General features: G+C 33.2%; 1 protein-coding gene across 1 annotated transcript in view; it reads right to left on the bottom strand.

Moving 5' to 3' along the window:
• Window positions 1-211: 211 nt before the first annotated feature.
• The window catches only part of LOC126878537 (follicle-stimulating hormone receptor), a 188425-nt gene continuing 166321 nt past the window's right edge, over window positions 212-22315 (bottom strand). The window contains exons 13-15 of the mRNA XM_050641310.1: window positions 16407-17463; window positions 13336-13607; window positions 212-9697 (exon numbers count right to left, since the gene is read on the bottom strand). Coding sequence (XP_050497267.1) covers window positions 9369-9697; window positions 13336-13607; window positions 16407-17463 — 1658 coding nt within the window. The 3' untranslated portion in view covers window positions 212-9368. The remainder of the gene's footprint in view (window positions 9698-13335; window positions 13608-16406; window positions 17464-22315) is intronic.

Raw genomic sequence — 22315 nt, 5'->3', positions numbered from 1 at the left:
GCATAAAAACGGTGCATCATATGAAAAAAAGGCTAGAAAGGTTTTTTATAATAAATTAGACGTGGAATTTAAAAATAATTTCTAATTCGAAATATCTCAGTGGCGTACTATTTTTTTCTTTAAAACAATTCACACCATTGCCCGTAGGCGCGCCAATGATAAATACAAAATTCTTAGTTGTATGTCATAAAATTCGTAATAACTATCTCCTAAAACTCACCAAATTTCATTTTCATAGCTCAACTGGTCTTAGAGCAATAAATAAATTGGCAGTTTGAAATAAAAATTTCAACACCCTGTATCTCCGAAACTAAGCATTTGCGGACATATGTTTATAGAGCAAACTGGCATTCAATTTTTATGTAGAATGAGCCCTTAAAATTTTTCAAACTTATTTACTAACACACTGTATATTAGTTAACATCAGAATTATTTTACTTAACCATCCTCTTATAGATGCAATTCAGTACTCTCTTTAGACCAACGAAGCAAACCACCTTGTAACAATCTAATCCCACTTTTCGCATTAAAGAGGGTACTTGAAAAAGCTTTCGTTTGCATTTATTTTTCAATCAAGACTACAAAATTATCATCATCATTCCCATCGTATTCTTTTAAATACAGTCCCATCTTACGTTTGGTCGTCGTCTTGGTCTCTTGGCGCCTTTTGGATCATTATCATCAACAGCTATTCCATTGATCATCGGATGTAAGCCTCCCTTAGATGTGTCCATTCATTTTTGTCCAAAACAACGATAAATGTCTCTAAATGTCCCGCCCACTGCCATTGTAAAGATTTAATTCTATGAATTACATTAGTGACCTGGGTTTATAATCTGATCACTTCTATCCTTTTGTGATGTCTCTTTGTTATGCCTATTAGCATGTGTCGCTTCATTCACTTTTGGACAATTTTAAGTTTACTTTAGTTTACGTTAGTGAATAAAAATGGTATACATTTTTATTTTATAGTCGTATTACTCCGTAGAGTAACTAGGTGCATTTTCCGTTGGAACTTTACCAAGCTGCAGACGGGGGATGTGAATTGCATATTGTAGAATTCCTTCCCTTTGTCTTCACTGCAGCATCCATTTTGCTTGCAAATTGTAGAAGCCTTGGAGGTGTCACCAGGAAAGTGTACCAATAAGTTTTTCAATTTAAAAATCTTTTAGTAATATTTTTAATATTTTCAATATTATTAATGTTGCTATTAGGATTGAAATACTTCATCTTTCAACTGCCAGATGACGCTAGTCACCTATCCTATTTGTTTCAGTTGCAATGTGTGGGAAAAGCTCTCGGTGCTGGTCAGTTAGGATATGGAGAACAAGCCTGCGCTCTCTCCGATGAGATTCCAATAAGAATCGAAAATCGCGATTCAGAGAGCTGGATTGCACTCCGTATTCTAATTGAAAAGTAAGATTGTTTTGCCTTCGCATTGCAACTCAATAAAAATGGTATACATTTTTATTTAATTTTAAGTTTTTTATTATGTTTCTTTAGTGTCCAACTTTCACAGACCTATTACATGATTATAAACTGATCGAAGACTCTTTACTTCAGTTGAGTGGCATCCCATTGGATTTAAATATTACATTTTTACCAAAAGTTTTAGAAATCAACTTCATACTTTCCTTTATTTCTGGAAGTAAGGAGCCAGATTTATTTATTGATTGTCCCAGTTATATACACTGGTAAGCCCGCTAATAACCGGCAAAATAATGTAAAAGACAGAAACCGTATTAAGTTGTGAGATAAAAAGGGATGAAACTAGTAGAGGTGGGAGATTTAGCGATAAAAACCTATAAACCTACATTCCATTTATTATTTCCCACCTTAAGATGTATCAGAGGATAATGTCAACTAAACTGTCACTCTCACAGTGGCAGTTGCCAAACTGAACAGGGTACTGAATCCCCATCTAAAGCCAGCTTGCTTTCTTGGTTCTGCAGCATCTAAATAGTTTTCCTTGTAGTTTTTGTATTGTCATTGTTACCTGTCATATGAATGAGAATTATATTTCAGGTTTTCCAGGTTTTCGCCAGCGTATTTAAGCAGTTATACTGTATGCCATCTGTTCATGCTGCTTTATCGCTTTCAATTTTTGTACTTACCAATTCTACTTTTTCAGAAAGACTTCCTGAACATCCCTTTGGTTACTGATTGCTTTTTTGTGTTTCATGGGCTTTGTATAGTTAACTGTAGAGCTTAGTCACGAGTTGTATTATTTCACTTCTGTTTGTAATTATGACGTATTTGTTTTTTAGAGTAACGATTTGGTTCTCCCCATAGATTAATGGTCTTTTTTCCTTATAGTTTTTCCTCTCCTCGAATGTATTTTCTACCAGTATTTTATTGTATTTCTTGTCCTCCTTAATATGTTTACTTATTGTCTGACACGGTTTTGTACATTTTATTCTCTATATGTTGCTAGCCTACGAACTTTTTAGTAATGTTAAGGATGATTTCGATTAATTGAGAACTGTCGATTTAGTCAAGTAATGTTTAATCGATTGTCATTTGGTAGTGTTCTCTTTCTTTGAGATTGTTATATGTATAACGGTTACTGTTAGTTTTGTGATTAATTTTATTCTTTCTTATTTTAGATATAAAACTATTTTTATTGTGATTGGTCTATGGTAGGGTGACCAAACGTCCCATAAAAACGTGATTGTCCCGTTTTTTAACGATTTGTCCCGGAGTCCCGAAAAAGTATCTCGGGACGCCTAAATGTCCCGTATTTGCGTTGGGTTGAGTTTTTGTATATGACTATATTTTCTCTCATTAATTTTTCTTCAATTTTTGCATTTGTTTTCATTCTTATTTCTCCATATTTTGTTACATTGTGGCCCAGTATTGTTCGCATATTTTTATTTTAAATTTCAGAAGGCTATCTTCTGTGTTCTTGTTAATCGTCATTGTTTCCATCCCATATATAACACCAAATCTTATTAAGGTCTTATATAGGTTCATATTGTACTTAGAGTCTTGCTTCTCAGCAGATTTCTACCGTGTAGATGTTTTTCTGTCCTTCAAAATTCTTTCCTCTGTTCTCTCTTTTTCCAGTTTTCCCTATTTTTACTCCTATGTAGCTAAAGATGGATACAGTTTCAAATTTATGGTTCTGTGTTATTAGATATTTCTGAGTTGGGTCATCTTTCCCTATCGCCATGTATTTTGCTGTGAGCTGGTTTATCTCTAGTCCTATTATTCTCTTCGCTTCGTTATGTAATTTTCCAACTGCAAGTGTTATCTTCGTCTTCGCTGTGATGACTGAATAATCTGCATAATATGTTACTATTTGAAGTTGATCTGTAATAATATTTTTGTTTGCAAGTTTTTCATCCTCATGACTACAGATTATGTCAATATCTGATATTGTCAATATCAGATTAAATACTGTCAGAGAGGTAGAGTCACCTTGTTTCACACCTTTGTGTACATTAATCTCCTTAGAAGTTGTTTCGTTGTAACTTATCCTTGCTCTGGTGTTCTTTAGGCTCACTGTTAGCATGTCTTAATTTTCCTGGGATTCCAACATTCTCTAGATGCTCCATTATTTTTGTCCGATTGGTTGTATCAAAAGCGCTTCTGAAATCCATAAATATTAGATGCATTTCTCTGTTGTATTCTCTCGATTTTTGAATTATTTGCTCCACTGTATGTATGGAATTAATCGTCGACCTCCCCCGGTCTGAACCTGTTCTGGTATTTTCCTAATATTCGTTTAGTGCATGATTTAAGTCTTATGTTTAGTATATTTTCTAGAATGTTATATGTGTTGTTTAATAAAGTTATTGCTCTGTAATTCTCGCACTCCTCTAGATCTCCTTTTTTCTATATAGGTACCTACTGTAATACCTGCGTTCCAATCGGCTGGTAGTCTGTTTTGTTAATATTTGTTGTATTAGCTGGTTTATTCCTTTACGTAATTCTCTTCCTCCGTATTTTATTCCAAAGTTATTTCATCTTCTGTGAAAATTTTTCCTTCGTCGTTATCTTGTACGGCCATACTTCTTCATCGCAGTGTATTTCCTTCACAGTGAACACCATTTTTTCGTAATATTCTTCCCATATTTTGCTAATCTGTCTGTCCTCAAACAAGGTTTTCCTTTTTTTGCTTTTTTAGTCCTCTTGTTTTAATGCTGGGCTTATTTTTTGCTGCTTTGACTTTTTTGTAAAATTATTGTTGTACTTGATAATTTTCTGTCTTTTTCAATAACCTCCAGCGAAACCAGTCATTTTTCTTCTTTTTATTAGTTGAGTTGGCTTTGTTTCTCGATATTTTGTATTCTTCCCTGTTTTGTTCTGACGGGTTGTTGATCCATGCCATTCTGGCGGAGTTTTATAGTTTTCTGTTTCGCAGTCGTGATCGTACGTAAACTACCTACACATTCAAAAGTAAATTGAAAAGGATTTATAGGTCCCAAATTAGCTAAAAGACCATGTTTTAATTTCCCCTACCTGTTTGGTTATCGCTCCAAACCCTCCTTGGCAGTGGCGCAACCAGGGAGTTTTGAGGGTTAAACCCCCCAAGGCATATGAAAAATATACAAAAAATCGTAGGAAAATATAACATGTCTTTCACAAACAATACAAAAAAATTCGACGCCCAACCAACCTTCTCCCCCCAGAGAAAAATTCTAGGTGCGCCACTGCTGCTTGGATGTGTCCCGTTTTTTTCAAGTTTATGATTTGGTCACCCTAGTCTATGGTTTGTAACTGTCTGGTTGTAACTTATTGATTACACGATATCTCTTATGGTAGCATCTTGTTCGTTCGAATGAAGTAAATTTCATTCTTATTGGTTTCAATATCGCTACCCAAGTCAATTTTCTGTACTTTATCTTGAACAACGTTATTGTAATAGGCATATTTTTATCGTGTGCAAACTGAACCAATCTTTCTACCCTTTCATTTATCTCACCGACTCCACAGTTTTCCATACATTTTTCCTTGTCGTTTCTTTTTCCCAATTTAGTAATAAAGTTACCAATTAAGATATTTTTAATAAATTTCTGAATAAAAATCTTTCTAAATAAATAAAATGGAAAATCAAAGCTATATTAGATATACAATAAAATTCTACATTTCTGCAGATATTTAAATAAACTAGGAGTTTGACGTAGGTATTCACATCTAAAGGCAACCGTCATCATAATATATACTTAAATGGTCATAATTTATTTTACGTAAACTCTACACTTACTCTGTTGCAGTTTGCTTAAAATATTTCGTATTTCTTCCCACCGATCTTAATTCTTTGCAGTACTAATTTTTTCTCAAAAATTACGTATTTAATAAGTTATTTTGGAACGTATTTCTGTGTAAATATTAAATTTTATCAACATACTTTTACTTTACTTTAAAAATTATCACCTTATGCATTTATTACGTTTTCTCTCGCCTTAACATCTAACCATATCACGCACTGATTTATTATTGTATTTACAAATAAATAAATATACTTACAAAAAATATCAACTGATCTATCTAATGCTAAGTTACAACAGATTTGGTAGTAACATCCCAGGTCTAAGCGTTTTCGTGATTTTCAACAAGAGAATTCGATGTAATTCCATGAGATTTTATAATATTTGGTATTTTTCCAGTCAAAATATTTTGGTCGGGCGTAATCTAATTATTAATTATATTCTACAAAAATTAACAAAACTGGTATATTAATGCCATCATCGAATATAAAAATAACAAAGCGGAAGAGTTTATGGAAAATTTTGGACTAGGGTAAAAAAGTAGCAAATGAGAAATAATAAAGAACTACCTTTTACATAAAAAACAATATATGCAAAACAAACTCCAACTTCTCCTACTACATTTCATTGTCCTAATACGATATCACCAGTAAAGAGCATTAAGCAAGAAGCCTCAGCAGAACGACCTTCTCTGTTGGTACACCCATAACAAAATTAAACAAATCAAAGAAGAACCTTGAGGCAAATCAACCGTCACTGGAAATATTCCGATCAATCCGATAGAGGTCCTTACATTGGTGTACGCTCCCCTGTAAATATCCTTCATGAGCCTTACAGAGTTTTCAGGACCCCATATATCTCATACATCTCCATGGCCCTTGTACAGGTTGTATGCCTTCTTATGATCTATAAATATCAATTGTTGTTCTCTTTCCTTCTCACTGTATTTCTCTATCAAATGTCTCAACACAAATAAGGTATCCTTGTCCTCCTTCCCGGCATAAACCCAAACTGTTCTTCTGCTATGGATGCCTCCCTCCTTAACCTTCATTCTACAGTTGCCTCTCATATTTTCATTGTGTTGGACTTTAACTTTATCAGTCTATAGTTCTTATAATCCTAAATCTCTCATTTATCTTTATACAGTGATACTATCATACTTTCCCTTGATGCATTGGTTATCTTTTTATCCTCATATATCCTACTCATCATTTTCCACAACATAAGTATCAACCCCTTCCTCTCCTAAAGCCTTACAAACCTTCACATGTATTCGATCAGGTCCTACTGCCTTACCAGAAAAACGAAGAAAATGCAGATGAAAGAACGAGTGTTTGAATCAATATATAGAAATAAACAATACTGGCGTTAATTTTGACCAATACCAATAACATCATCTTTACAATCAATTAATCTAAGTTACAAAAAATGCGGAGAAGTCACTACATAATTCCTAAAAAAAAACTAAATCAACTAGATAGGTATGCCACATTCGATATTTTCACAACTAAGGCGATTGTCTCAATGTTATTATTTGTTTCCAATATCTTGACTGGTTTAAATACTATAAATCTCCAAGAACTTGACGAATATAATCTTATGATCGGTGTATCTATTGTCTGAATCTTGTCTGAATGATGAATACTTTCAACATAAACAACCAATGCGGCACTTTTACGTTTTCTCAAATCTCTATTTTCCTTTTGAACGTACTGAGTATAGGCAACCAGTTTATCAAGTGAAAATTCTCTAGCGACGTGTTAAATATAGGCAACCCGTATTATACACCATTTGAAATTGGAATTATCTATAATATGTATATGTATGGTATATGTACAGTGATGTGGGTCACTGGGTATGTATAATATCGACACCCCTATCGAACAAGGTTGTAACTCATTTTTAGCGATTTTACAGGAGAGGCAAAAAACGAAAATAAGAATTTCTAAAAATTTGTAGCGAAATGATTAGACCCTTTTACACTAATGTGATATGATATTTATAACATTATAAGGGATTACTGTGAGATGTATGCTTTGTAATTTTATTAGCTATTGAGAATCTTGAGTTTGATTGAGATACTACCTTGAGATTAAACATGAGTACCTATTCGTAGAAAAAGGTTGTAACTCGCCTAACAACCATTTTACACTCTCCGTGTTAATTATTTTTCCCGTTTAACTAGTAAAAGGTTGTATGTTTTGAGATATTTGCAATATAGCTAGGAGAAAATTAGTTTTTATGGTATATTTAAACAAAATATCAACTCACAGTTTCCACAATTTTAATTGGAAATTATAAATTTTACAATAACAATACTATTCAACACAACTTCTATCACTATGAAAAAATCATGGTATAAAATATCTCAAATTTTTCGCATTTTTATTGCGTATCTGTAAATATTTAATTTTAAACCATTTTACTTTATTACTTTACTCTTTTACTATTAATATCTACTTCAAAATTAACATGTGCTAAATGGGTCAAAATTTAGAATTTGCTTCTGATTTTTTTCATTTACGGATTTAGGCTTGCCTGATGCTTTGGCATATCGTATCTTGGTTAACCATTGGTGTGGAGCATATACGACTCAATGTTTTTTCTATTTTTCTATAAGGGCATGCATTGAATCACCCTCGTTTTGTGAATTGCTATTTCTAAAAATACATGTGTAATGTTAATATTAAACTTTTTCATTACATATAAGTACCTAGCAAACACTATTCGATACTTATTTTGACACCGCAACTACAAAAAAAAACTCCGTAAATCAGTTTTTACTTTTATTTCGATAATTTGACTTATGAGATGCACCATATGTTTGAATACGTTATAAATTAAACATACGTGCAACAAAGTTGTAACTCATTTAAAAACCTTGTTGATCGTCAAGTATAAAGAAAGTAAATATTTTACATGCGGAGTATCCAGTGTTACTGCCTTCTTCAAGCTAAAATGGACTAAAATAGCATACGTAACTTAAAATACAGCTTCTTATTATATTGAGAAATTAAACTATGTCGTTTATATTGACGTGTGCGCAATTTTTTGCTGAATTCGCCTGTGTTGAAATCTGAAAAAAGATGTAACTTGAGTTACAACCTTGTTCGATGGGGGTGTCGATATGTATATCTGATGTATATGCATGGTATTATAATATGCCACAAAAACTCGAACATCCTCAGTGTAGGCAACCAGTCTATCCAATTTAAAGGTAAAGTAATATTCCAAATAAATATTTACCAAATCAATAATTCATTATGAAATTTTTATTTTTGTTTGATTGGTACTCACTGGAGGGACCGCAGATATTCGGATACAAGTAGCGCCTCTTTCTAAAAACAATGAAGTCGACTTTACTAAGTGACAAGTCATTTATTCAACACACATATAGCTCCCGGAGCGAACCATGGCCGGTGAGAGAAATCCTGTCTGTGTAGAGACTGTAGAGCTTAAGTGAGCGTACGACTGTCGACAGCGTTTCTCATCGGCCATGGTTCGTTCCGGGAGCTATATACACATTACACTATAATCTGGTTGTGAAATCAATTACACCATGGCAATGGCCTTAGTTGTCGAGGCATTTAAGCTAAATAAAATAAATTATTATGTGTATTTTAAATATTTTTAGGATAATTTTATACCTACGAGTATAAAAACAGTAACTATGTAGACTAGTTACAAAAACTATATAGATTTATATTGACGATATGAAAATTCGATGCGCAAATAAAAATACATAAAATTTTCTGTAATTTACAGCTTCAAAACCTTAGAGTAGGGAGAATTTTACACTTCACTACTCTAAGGGCAGTGTAAAATTCTCCCTACTTTAAGTTCAAAACAGATTGGAATAGGACAGGAATTTAAATGTTAACAAAAGACCTGTTGCCCACTGATGATCGACAGATGGCATTAGGGTTTGAATAAAAATTTGCAAAATCTGTGGTTGTTATCTATGTACACATAGAGAACAACGAACAGAGTGTGTTCGTCGATCTCTGGTACAGACCGATTTATAGTGATTGTAATCACTGTAAAAATTAGTAGTACCTTCAGTGGCACTTTCTTGGCAGTTGTACATGGCAGTGACATGTAGCTTAAAAACCTGAGATGTGTCATTTGGTAAAGAGCTACCTAGAAAACAGACTATTATCTAGAATTGCAGTGATTCGTCGAATGACTGCTATTTTCATGACTAGAATTATTCTGAGTGGTTTTCTCGTTCTCCGTGCTGGCCAGAGACTCCCGAATGCTTTCGGCTGGGTGGAGGGTCACTATGGACTGCCTTCGTGCTGGCGCTACTGGCGTAGAATGCAAGATGGCATACAGAGGTCCTTCGCGTTCTTTGGCAGGACTAACGAGTATCGTTGGACTAGGATTTACTAGAACAGAAGGTTGATCGTCTTCTAGTTGCATGCTGTTCTCGGCAGCTGAGGGAATGGTGGTGAGGAATCGGACTGTAAGTCTTCCGGGAGAACCTAAAAACACGTGATAATTACAAATATAATCTAACACAATCTAACTTTACTTAATACTGAACGAGCATTCATGCACATCTTTCAGACAATATGTTTGGACGGTTTCCGAACATTTTGCATTTTTAGTTAGTTGTCTAGTGACAACAACTCTCTGTCTTCTGAGTATTTTTAAGACGTGCGAAGAAGTTTGCAATAACCTTTTGGCGTACCTTCGGCCTGGAATAAGTTCTGTTCGCAAAGCACGAAAACCATCTCTTTTAAGCTTTGTTAAAAGATCGACAACCACTATCGACCATAGTAGAGGTGATTAGACTCCTCCTGAAAGACAACATTTTCCTGCTCATACATTGAGCAGTACAAGAAAAAAGAATACCGTTCTCAAATCTGGAGAGATAACTAAAAATTACTCAGAGTTAGAAAATGGTACCAGATCGGAATTAAATGCATCGGATTCGAATCGGATTGTCTCCACGTTACTATAAAACTTTCTATAGAATCTGAACTGGATAAAAAAAGCATTCATAGGCCCAAAACCTTTCGTTAGAATATCAAGAAACACAACCAATCGAACAATATTTTACTGGGTGGAACGAATGAAGCATAACTACCGTTAGTTTGGAATTATCTTCAGAATTTTCAGAAAAAATAACAAAGTAAGTTTGGTAACTATACCCAGCAAACAGACCGACGTGTTAATTACGTGAATTTCTGGTACATTTGTCACCAATATACGTAAATTGCTTACGTGAATTTCACGTGAAAATTTGGTTGGAATGTCACATTGAAAATACGTCTTTAAATTACGTGAATAACTCGTCTTCAATAGACGTGTTATTCACCTTAAATACCAATAAAATGTTTCGGGAAATTCACGTTGCAAATACGTGTTGATCAACATATCTTTCGGTTCACGTAAATAATTCGACCTTAATGAACTTACTTTACTAATCATGTAATTATTATCCTCATATGACATAAATAAAACAAGCCTATAAAGTATTAACAATGTATTTATTTAGTAGAATTTAGAGACTTTAAAACATTTGTCTTGTATAATTATTATACAAGATAATGAACCAAAAATGCTACCGACCTAAAGACGCATTAAAAAATTTGCCAACACAAAACACAACACAGGTCACTTTTTATTTTGACGACACTTCAACCCTCGAGCAGTGAGGTAAACGTTAATACGAAAGGCATTATTATAAATAAACCCGCCTAAAATAAAACGAGGGAAATAAAGCTCTTCACGTTTCACTTTCACTTTTTGTTGTGAAGGTGAGGGTGAGGAGAAATGTGAGAAGCTGATACGATACTAGAGAATTAGAGGTTATGCTCATCGATTATAAAAATCGATTATTTTTAAATTACAGTTAAACTATTCTACTTACTTTAAATTAGTATTACATATTTTCTTTTTGTTTTTAAATTTCTTCTGCTATTACCTAATTGGTCTTACTAAAAATCTATTTCAATACCAGAATAATATAAAAAAAAATAATCCTATCGAAACGTATCTATTATTCGATAAATCGATTAATTTAGTTTTCGAACCAACTATGTTAATCACGTATCGTGGTCACGTGATAGTATTTAAAGGAGGAGAAAGGCTTGGTAGTACGTCATCACCGCGCGCGATTTGAAAATTAGACTCGACATCATTTTAGCTGTGATATTTTTAAAGAAAAAAAAATAGCAAAAATAGCTTCAAATCAAGGTTGGATTGAAATAGTTATGCTAAATGATTTTAAAAGCGAAATCATAAACTTTTTGTTTAAATATTGTATTATTTACATTACTTTACGTGGAATACATCTAATTTTTCGACGTCCATAAAATACAGGGAGTAAAATTCAAGCGATACGTATTTAACCAACACCGTTGTAAAATTTTGTTTTCAAAAATATTTCTCAAAATTTAACCAAAGGAAGTTATTTCTGTTTCGTGATTATTACGTGAAATAAACGTACCTTTGCGATGTAACCGACATTCACACCTATGATAAAAAACATGTACAATATTCGTCATTATGATTTTATATTATTCTAATGTCAAACATGTATAAAGGAATCAAAAATATATTGGTGAATGATTTGGCACTGAAATACGTTTTTTTCCCGTCATAAATCTCCGAGTTACGTATTCGTTGAAATTTGCCGTAAATTTAACGTAATTATCACGTAACTGGGCTCAAACCTGTTTGCTGGGTACATACTGGTACTAAAGCGAAAACGCGAACCTATTTGTCAGGGAGGAGCAAGACAGCAAGAAGTACAGTTAAAAGAACCATATTGGACTGGCTGAAATTGATGAAACGTAACTACTGGTACGAACAAATGGGTCTCAATCATTCGAAGGGTTTTATACATAAATGAACCAAACTGGTATTAAAAGGAATGAAAAGGCGGACTTACCAAGAGGAGGCAAAATAAAAATTTATAGGTTCAGAAGACCTTGGCATAGCAAGAAGCAGAGTCAAACGAATATAAGGGTGCAATAGATGAAGCTGGATTTACCAGTTTTACTGGCATAATTGCAATCCTTAGTTTTAAATAATTTTTAAACCAACCCAAACTGATAGTTAGTACCTAGTTTTTATCCCTACTTTAAAGAAAATTATTCGTTGAGACATTTTGTGAATTGCAAACGGATTCGCCCTCTTCCTGTGACGACCATTGCTGGCGACAGTTCTCTTCATTGCCTTCTTCGCTTGAAGGCAAATACCTGAACCTTTCTCTGGGTTCAATCTCAGTACGCGAACGAACATATTATTTTCTTCTGACCCGCAAAGGCAACAGAAGTGTATATATAACTCTCTTGTGCTACCAGTCGAAGGATAAAGACCTCTCTTGTGTTAGCTCTCGTTGGCAACACATCTGTTCCATATAAGTAGATAATCCATTAAAAATAGTTAATCATCCTACAATAAGCGACCGCGTGTAAAACTGGCATATGTGTTTCATCGAGGCAAGGGTGGACAGTGACCAAACAATGACTTTGGGTAAGATTTATAATGAACTTATAATATTGTCTGCATTATCATAATCCCTGTCGAAATTCCACTTAAAACAGAAACCTAAAAATATACAATCCACACAACTGAAATTATATTAATATATTAATAATTTCAAGACTAAGTTAAAGAAAGACTAAATTTTTCAACCTAATAAAAATATTTGTAAAATAAATTATTTTTAAAAGATTTTTAATTGAAAAATTTATTAGTCCATTTCCCTGGTGACCTTCAGGTCAGTTGCAATGGGGGACTAATATGTCGAGAAATGTTTACCAGGATTAGAGAAAGCGGCCTATGCATTCTCTGAAGAGCCTTTAACAAGAGGTGAAATCTTCGATAAGAGTGCTGGCTGCACTCTCTAATCTAAGTAAAAATTAAGGCGGTTTTGGCTTCGCATTACAACTGAATAAAAATGGTATACATTTTTATTTTTATTATTAATAATTTCATATATTTACATGCCTCAATTGTGCGTCTATTATACTAGCATTTTAAACTTGTTCCATTTCTTAAAATTTTCCGAGTCCTCTCTAAAATGTTTTTATCAATGTTCAAGTTTTTAACTCGAAAGATTATATCAAACAATTTTGTGTTATTTTATAATCAACGGTATACTTACCTGGAGGTTCAGACTCGTCCTGTATGGCACACTGGCGTGTCAGTCGAGGTTTTACCCTACCCCTTGACGGCTCGCTCGAATTGCTTGATCGAGATATCCGCCAAGTGCTAGTACTGGCAGTGGTGGCTGATCCAGACGAGTCATTTCTCGAACTGGACAGATTGGAGTCTTGGGAAGTCTTTCTAGTAATGAGCCATGAAGAGGCTCGTCGTTTGGGGTCTAGCAGACGCAAGGGAATGCCGCAGTGGTGATTATGGCGCCAAGAATCTGACCTAAAAATTAAAATAATTTGAACTATCACGTTATCTCAGAAAATACAGTAATAACGTTAAAATAAGAATAACATCGCTTTATAGGGGAGTATCGTGTACAGCTGCGGTTACTAAATAGTTTACACCTCCATTTTTTACATCGAAATACTGTCAAATCGCAGTGTTGAACGGATTTCTTAAATGTCAAAGGGTTTTCAAAAATTTTGCGCATATTCAAAAATAAAATAAAAAGTTGTTAACGCGTCCAAAATGCCTGGAATGAATTTGAATGACGCGCAAAAAAACAAGAGCAATTGTCAAAGTCGAAGAAGGTTGGTAACTAAGGCAAGTTGCTGCAGATTTGAACGTGAGCCATATGTGCATATGGAAAATAAAACAAAGATGGGATCATTTTCACTCTACAGTACGGTTGGGTGGTTCAAAACAGTAGAAGATCTTCACAGAGCAACAAGATGAGGTGTTGCTCTGTTTACATAGAAGCTGCTTTGAACCACAGCCCGAAAGGTAGCGAAGAGACAGCTTTTTAGGGCAGCATTCACACTGCACGTAGAAAGAAAAAATGAAATTCGGACCAATAGGGATGAAAATAAAGCCATCATTGTAAGAATGAACGCCATACCGATGCTCCTGGACTATTAGTCCTCATTTAATCCCTATTTTAAATATTTAAAAATCGATTTTTTTTGCTCTCCTGTGAAAGTTGGCTTTTTTGCAGTTACATCATTTTTATTCCGGACCGGCGAGTATAAATGGTCGAATAAGAGTTTATGGGCTGAGAATGCATATGTTTAATGAACGGTGTAGTAGAGGATTCTCGGTCCACCTATGAGGATGGATAAGTGCTGAAAGCCTGGACGTTTGTTCCGATATAGAAGAAAAATAAACAGGATTGTACTACAAACATATTTTTGAGAACATAATGTTGCCATCAGTGATCCAGAGATTTCACAATTACAACTTCATCTTTCAACACGAAAATTGCCCAGTGCATATGACTAGAATTGTTTGAGAATGAGTGGAAGGAACTCATGTTTTCTTTCTGTAGTCTTCCTGGAGACCAGACTTTAACCCTATCGAAAATATGTGGGCACAGTTGGCAAAGAAATTAAATGAAAGGAAACTTAGACCACCGAATAGAATTGAACTAGGGGAAGAAATTGAGCAGGCACGGGAGTAGCTTGTTGGAAACATCATGAGGAGTTTGGAGCTATCTATGAACAGAAGATTGCGAAGTTGAATTGACAGCAATGGGGCTTCCACCAAGTATTAATTGGGTTACTGTTTATCATAACCTATTTCATACAGAATAGATTTAACACACAATGCATATTTTTAACCCAGACTTCTTTATATTCGTTATTAAGAACATAAAATATATTTTATTCAAAAAGCCTTCTTTCTATAATTTCCATTTTGTTACATTTTGTGAAGTAGAGTTATTTTATTTTGATTATGTAATTTTATTAAGGCTAGTAGATACTAAGGGTGTAAGCTATTCAATGGCTATTCAGTACCTTCGCTATCTTCACCTGTAAGAAAATTAAACACAAAGAACTCTAATACAAACTGCAAGATTAACAGGAATTAAAAAATCTTGTATTAATTACAGGGTGTCCAAAAACTCTATAGACAAACGAAGACAGCAGATTCCTCAGATAATTTTAAGACAATTTAACCCAATCATCTAGTCCGAAAATGGTTCTTAAAGGAGCTAGAGCTATTTGAAGATGGCGTCTGGTAATTAGTTTTTCTTAAATATTTCCAGAACGCTTCTATTTAGAAAAACGAAAATTGGTACACATATTTATCTTCTTAAGATAAATCGATTACATTAACTGCAAATTTCTAGTACCGCTCATAGGCGTCCGTTTTGGGTAGGGCAACATTTATATTATCGCATAACTTTTTTGTTTTTAATTTTAAAGCATTTTTGAGTCTGGATTATTAAAATATAAGGTATTATAGTACTAAAAGATACTCTTACTTTATGTCGATAATATACACCGTTTTCTAGAAAAATCGATTTGAAAATTTTTCGTTTCTTGAATATTAAAAACAAACTATTTAGAAAAATGAAAACTGGTACGTTTATTTCTATTCCAGAAATAAATCGATTTCATTAATTGCGAATTTCTAGTGCCGGTCATATGCGTTCGTTTTGGGTAGGTCAACGGTTATTTTATCGCATAACTTTTTTTGTCTTTAATTTCTAAGTATTTTTGACACTAGATTATTAAATTATGAGGTAGTACTATTTGTACTACTACCTCATTAGTATGGTTAATAAGGATAGTACTTATTCTAGTACTAAAAGTTACTCTTGCTTTAAGTTGGTAAAATACACCATTTTTTTTTGAAAATGTTTTCATTTTTTTTTAAATTCGGGAAACGAAACATTTTCAAATCGATTTTTCTAGAAAACGGTATGTCCTATCGACTTAAAGCAAGAGTACCTTTTAGTACTAGAATACCTCACAATTTCATAATCCAGTATCAAAACTGCTTAGAAGTTAAAGACAAAAAAGTTATGTGATAAAATATCCGTTGCCCCACCCAAAACGGACGCCTATAACTGGTACTAGAAATTCACAATGGATGGAGTCGATTTATCTCTAAAAGATAAATATGTGCACCAATTTTCGTTTTTTTGAATAGAAAAACGAATTTTTATTTATTTTTACGAAGCATTTTCGGACTAGGTGAATTTAGTTGAATTGTCTTAAAATTATCTTAGGAATCTCCTGTCTTTGTTTGGCGGTAGAGCTTCTGGATACCCTGTATATTATGATTATTACTTACCTAGAAGAGCTAAAGTTTTCACTGGACGACACTGACGAAGCCCTCTTGTGTTGCTTCTGTTGAATTTCTGCTATTTGATAAGTATACTGATCATTCCTGGGCCTGTGCCTAGTAGGTCGTCGTACACAAAACAGCCATCTAGCTTTATTGAGCAACCATTCTCTAGTTGTGGTCTTCCTATCCTTCTTGTTCTTCTGTTGGTTCTGATTATCACCAAGTAGCTTAGCGTTACAAGTACACTGAGGTACATGGTGTTCTTGCTTCTCTCTGGACGATCTGTCAGCTAGACTGTTGGTATTGGCTGGAGTTTGTCTATTGCTGAAATTAGAGCTGTGCCTACACCTACCAATGCCCCTGGTCACTCTGCTTTCTTCTATGGCTTTGCAGATCATGACGCAGTCTTTTTTGAACTGTTTTGTAAGTATTGCGTACAAAAATGGATTACAGCACGAGTTTAATGGCAGTACAAACACTGTAAACACTTTGGCTTGTTCTAAGGAGATAAGTTGCAGTCCAAATGCTGCTGTGAGAGAGAAAAACGCTATGGGAGACCAACAAAGAAAGTCTGTAAACACTAATAGAGCCATGCGTTTGGCTATCCTGGAATCGTTTGAGTTCCATGCTTGGGAGCCTCTAATAGCGCAGTACATTTTAAGATAGCAGCCCATAAGAATCAGAAAGGCTATTCCGTTTATAAACATTAAGAAAACTACGTAAGCCAGACTAACAGTATCACTTATCTCGAACGGTAGACACACTGCAAACTTTCTGTAGTCTGAGATGTTGAAAATTGGCATTATGGCCATAACTATTGCGAAACTCCAACCACATATCATGATGTATCCGGCATGTTTCAGGGAAAGTCTCTTGTTAAGATGCATGGCGTGCGTGATGGCGTAGTTCCGTTCTAAAGTGATGACGGCAAGCGTCCAGACGGAGAGCTCGGAGCTCAGGACGCCTAAAAAGCCAGAAAGTTGGCACGCGGCGGACATCTGCCAAGGGATGGCGTACATGCGGAATTCACCCAGAGTTGAGGCGTCGACAACAGCAAGAAACCCTAAAAATAATATATTAATAAATAAATAAAGAAATAATAAAAATTATAACGGTAAGAATACCGGTTATAACCTATAAGTAAGAAATGCATTAGATTTTAATAAAGATTGTGTAGCTTATAAAATATATCTCAACAAATTAAAATCTATTATTCATTCTATGTAATTTTTTTCTTTTTAACTTGAAACAGGGTATCGCCCCTTCGTTAAGATAGGCAAAATGAAGTTAGGTACTCCCAGAAGTTATTTTTTTTTTAATTGAAGACCCTGATACAAGAAGGGGATAAGTAACAATATGTAAATTTTACAGGAGAAGCAAAAAAAGTTTTATTTTTTAATTTAAAATTTATGTTGTTTATGAATTAGGGCCGAACTAATACAACAGGTATATATGATTTTGCCGCCATTCTACAGCCAAACAATAATGCTATTAAGGAAAAAAAACTTTATTGTAATAATAGGATAAGTTTAAGCCCTTTTTGTACTGTAGTTTACAGCAGGTGCAAAAAGGGGATCAGTTACACTAAAACCCATTTTCAGAAGAAATACTTTATTATTAAATGTGGAGTACTTATTAATAAAAATGAATATAAAATAAAGCAACGCAATTTTAACAGAAGTCTATTTCTTATACAAACAGGTATCCATTATAAACGTTTTAATAAAATAAAATTAATTAATCAGACTCATCATCGACAGAGCTCGTGACATCTGAATCAACTGCTATCTCTTCTAATGTATCTTTGTCTGATTTAAGATATTGATAAAATACATTTCGTTCTTTCCGACATATTCATTAGCTAACAACATAACATTTTGATATTTTGCATGCTTAATACGCAAAGCATTTTCGTAACATTTTGACATTAAAGTTAAATTTGGTTTTGAGTTATTTTTAAGCATGGTAAAATGTGTAAAGAAAGGGGCACTAACAGTCTGACTAACTTCAACGCCATTTAAGTTTTTTGTGTATTTAAATACACGATATGTAGAAATAGTAAACTTTCCTTTACAGACAGATTTCCGGAAGAAAATAATCTTAAACCGTACCTCTCGCACTAGCACTATAATTAACTCTCCAACAGTTTCTCGGTGACTACGACTACGTGACTTAGATCGCGTTCGTGGCTCGTGCAGACGTGCAGATACCGGTACCTTACCTAATCGCGGCAAGCCACCGGTGCAATAGTGGGACAGAATAATTCACATATAAAAATTAATTCAAAATTGGGTGCAAGAATAGGATAAGTTACACATTTCTTATACTGTTCTTGCACCAGACCATACCAGGGGATAAGTAGTTTTCTCTTATAATTTCAGTATCTATTACCTGTACATATCCTATACTCGCGCCAGGCAAGAACAGTTACTTTTTCAACCTAAATAAGCACCTATCTCGCTTTTGCAGAATTTGGTACTTATCCCCTTCTTGCACCAGGGTCTTCAATTATTTTAAATCTTATGTGATTAAGAAATGAGACTCAGCGAAATTTTAACACTCCACCCCCCCCCCTTCCCTGTCCACCACCACTGAAAACGTCATTTTTTCGCTCTTAACTTTCAGGTAGGATGCAATCAATTAAAAATTTCAAAAATTAACACGCCTAGGTGAGGCTTTTACAAAACATTTCTATTTCTACCCCAGGTTGTGGGTGAAAAATAGGTCGATTTCAGGATATAATTCAGGAATTTTTGAAACCTATCAGGTGTTGTAAAGGACGATGCCAGGAATAACTTCTACTAAAATGTAACCAAAAATATTGTGCGCTTTTTTTTTAATTGCGATTTTCATTTGTTAAATTTGCAATTTTTAATGATTTTTAATTTTGCAGCTTAGGATATTGATTTTAGAGAAAAACTTTTTAATAGAAAGTTGTAGTAAATTAAAAATCCTACAATTTGAGATATGGTAGGTTTCATTTAGTTAATTGGTTATTGCAAAACAGCCTGCGAAAAGTCCAAAATGGCCGTTTTTCACAATTGCATTATTTATTGTACAAATATTTTTTTTTTATTTTTTAAAGCTTTAAAATAAAGATCTTTCAATTCCAAACATAAAAAAAATTGTAAAGCCAGATTAACGAATTTGTTGCTTAGATATTATAAATTGTTTATTCCAAGAGGTCAAATGTCGAAGGCTATAACTTTTTGAAAAACAAACATCGTAGAGAGTGGGTGAGACATCCAGTCTCCTTCTAAAGAGTCATATTTTCATATTATGATGTAAATAAATGCGTAAATCATTTTTAAACCTCTAATTTTTGGGTTTGGAAATAAGAGGGCAATTTCGTTATAAACATTTAGAGCTGAAGCGGCCCTGTACATCCTATGAGTTTTTAACTTACAGATTATTGTTGCTAAAGATGTAACTAAGATTTATAAAAAAATAAAAAATTTCTACGACCAACTGAAGCCGAGATAATTTTTGGGTTTGAAAATAAGGGGGCAAATTTCGTTTTAATCATTTAGAGCTGAAGCGACCCCTGTACATCCTATGAATTTCTAACTTACAGATTATTGTTGCTGAAGACAAAACGAAGATTTATAAAAAAATAAAAAAATTTTACAACCAACTGAACCCGAAATAATTGTGTTTTTTTCTTAAATCGTGGTGCCTTTATTTATAACAATTAAGAAATTCTTTTACAGTCATTGACTAAAGAAAGACTTATATTATCTTAAAATAAAAATTATTATAAAATATAATTACATTTAATTATTCAAAATTATTTTTAAATTCGGTGCTTTTGCGAGCGGCCGAATTTTGCAAATCGCCCGGCTAGCTTCAAATCCGCCCGCTCGGAAAATTTTTACGTAACGTGTATTAAATTTTGACAGAAAACAATTTAATAATATTACCATTACAATATACAGTCTATTTACCACTGTATTTGTTTTTCTTCATAAATTTTATATGTGAAATTTATTTTCTGAAGACCTAATATTACAAAAATGATACATAGGTATGTATGAAATATATAACTATATTTTTAATTTTTTCATTGTTATACAATTATAATAATAATGTTACTTCTTACTATAATATACAATATAAAACTTTTTCTTCTTGTAGTGACTATTCGTTTTGGATTTCACATATAAAAGTTTATCAATAAAAACAAATACAGTGGTAAATAGACTGTATATTATAATGGTAATATTATTAAATTGTTTTCTATTAAAATTTAATACAAGTTACGTAAAAATTTTCTGAGCGCGCGGATTTGAAGCGAGCCGGGCGATTTGCAAAATTCGGCCGCTTGCAAAAGCACCGATTTTAAAAATAATTTTTAATAATTAAATGTAATTATATTTTATGATAATTTTTATTTTAAAATAATATGTCTTTCTTTAGTCAATGACTGTAAAATAATTTCTTAATTGTTATAAATAAAGGTACCACGATTTAAGAAAAAAAAAACAATTAGCTCGGCTTCAGTTGGTTGTAGAAAATTTTAATTTTTTATAAATCTTCGTTTTGTCTTCAGCAACAATAATCTGTAAGTTAGAAACTCATAGGATGTACAGGGCCGCTTCAGCTCTAAATGTTTATAATGAAATTTGCCCCCTTATTTTCAAACTCAAAAATTATCTCGGCTTCACTTGGTCGTAGAAATTTTTTATTTTTTTTTTCTAAATCTTCGTTTCATCTTCAGCAACAATAATCTGTAAGTTAAAAACTCATAGGATGTACAGGGCCGCTTCAGCTCTAAATGATTATAACGAAATTTGCCCCCTTATTTTCAAACCCAAAAATTCGAGGTTTAAAAATTTTTTACGCATTTATTTACATCAGAATATGAAAACATAACTCTTTAGAAGCAGATTGGATGTTTCACCAACTCTCTATGATTTTTTTTCAAAAAGTTATAGCCTTCGACATTTGACCTCTTGGGATAAACAATTTATAATATCTAAGCAACAAATTCGTTAATCTGGCTTTACAATTTTTTTTTATGTTTGGAAATGAAAGATCTTCATTTTAAAGCTTTAAAAAATAAAAAATATTTGTACAATAAATAATGCAATTGTAAAAAACGACCATTTTGGACTTTTCGCAGACTGTTTTGCAATGACCAGTTAACGAAATTAAAGTTACCATACCTCAGATTGTAGGTTTTTTAAATTTACTACAACTTTCTATTAAAAAGTTTTTCTCTAAAATGAATATCCTAAGCTGCAAAATTAAAAATCATTAAAAATTGCAAATTTAACAAATGAAAATCGCAATAAAAAAAAGCGCACAATATCTTTGGTCACATTTTAGTAGAAGTTATTCCTGGCATCGTCCTTTACAACACCTGATAGGTTTCAAAAATTCCTGAATTATATCACGTTTTTTCACCCACAGCCTGGGGTATTCTTATAGACCAGGAAATTAGAGTGTATAAAATGCATTTGTTTTTTTCTGGAAACCGGTATAACATTTTTTTGGAAACCCGCTGATGGTCTAATTTTTTATTTTGCGTATTTTATCAAAAAATTTAATTCTCATTTTTTTCAGATTTTTTCCGTCAGATGCGTCACTTTTAAAATCCAAAAACTGTTTTTTATGGTTTTTGGAGATTTTCCCCATTTTATAGACTACAAAATAGACCAAAAATGAAGATTCTTTTATAGGCTACATATTATTCCGTTTCAGCCACACTGAAAAACACTAGAAAAACAGATACTTCTACATACGAACTTCACCTTCTAGATCATAGTCATTCTTTTAATGAATGAACAGTTTCAAATTCTGTATATTCAAAATAAAGGCCTTAAGCTAACTTTATTAGAATCTATGGGAATCAATAAATTGAAAAATACAGATATAATTCTGAATGACCAACTCGAGACAAACAGCTCCCCACT

The sequence above is a fragment of the Diabrotica virgifera genome, chromosome 1, assembly GCF_917563875.1.
Source record: "Diabrotica virgifera virgifera chromosome 1, PGI_DIABVI_V3a".
NCBI lineage: Eukaryota > Metazoa > Arthropoda > Insecta > Coleoptera > Chrysomelidae > Diabrotica > Diabrotica virgifera.
This window is presented reverse-complemented; position numbering and strand designations above follow the sequence as displayed.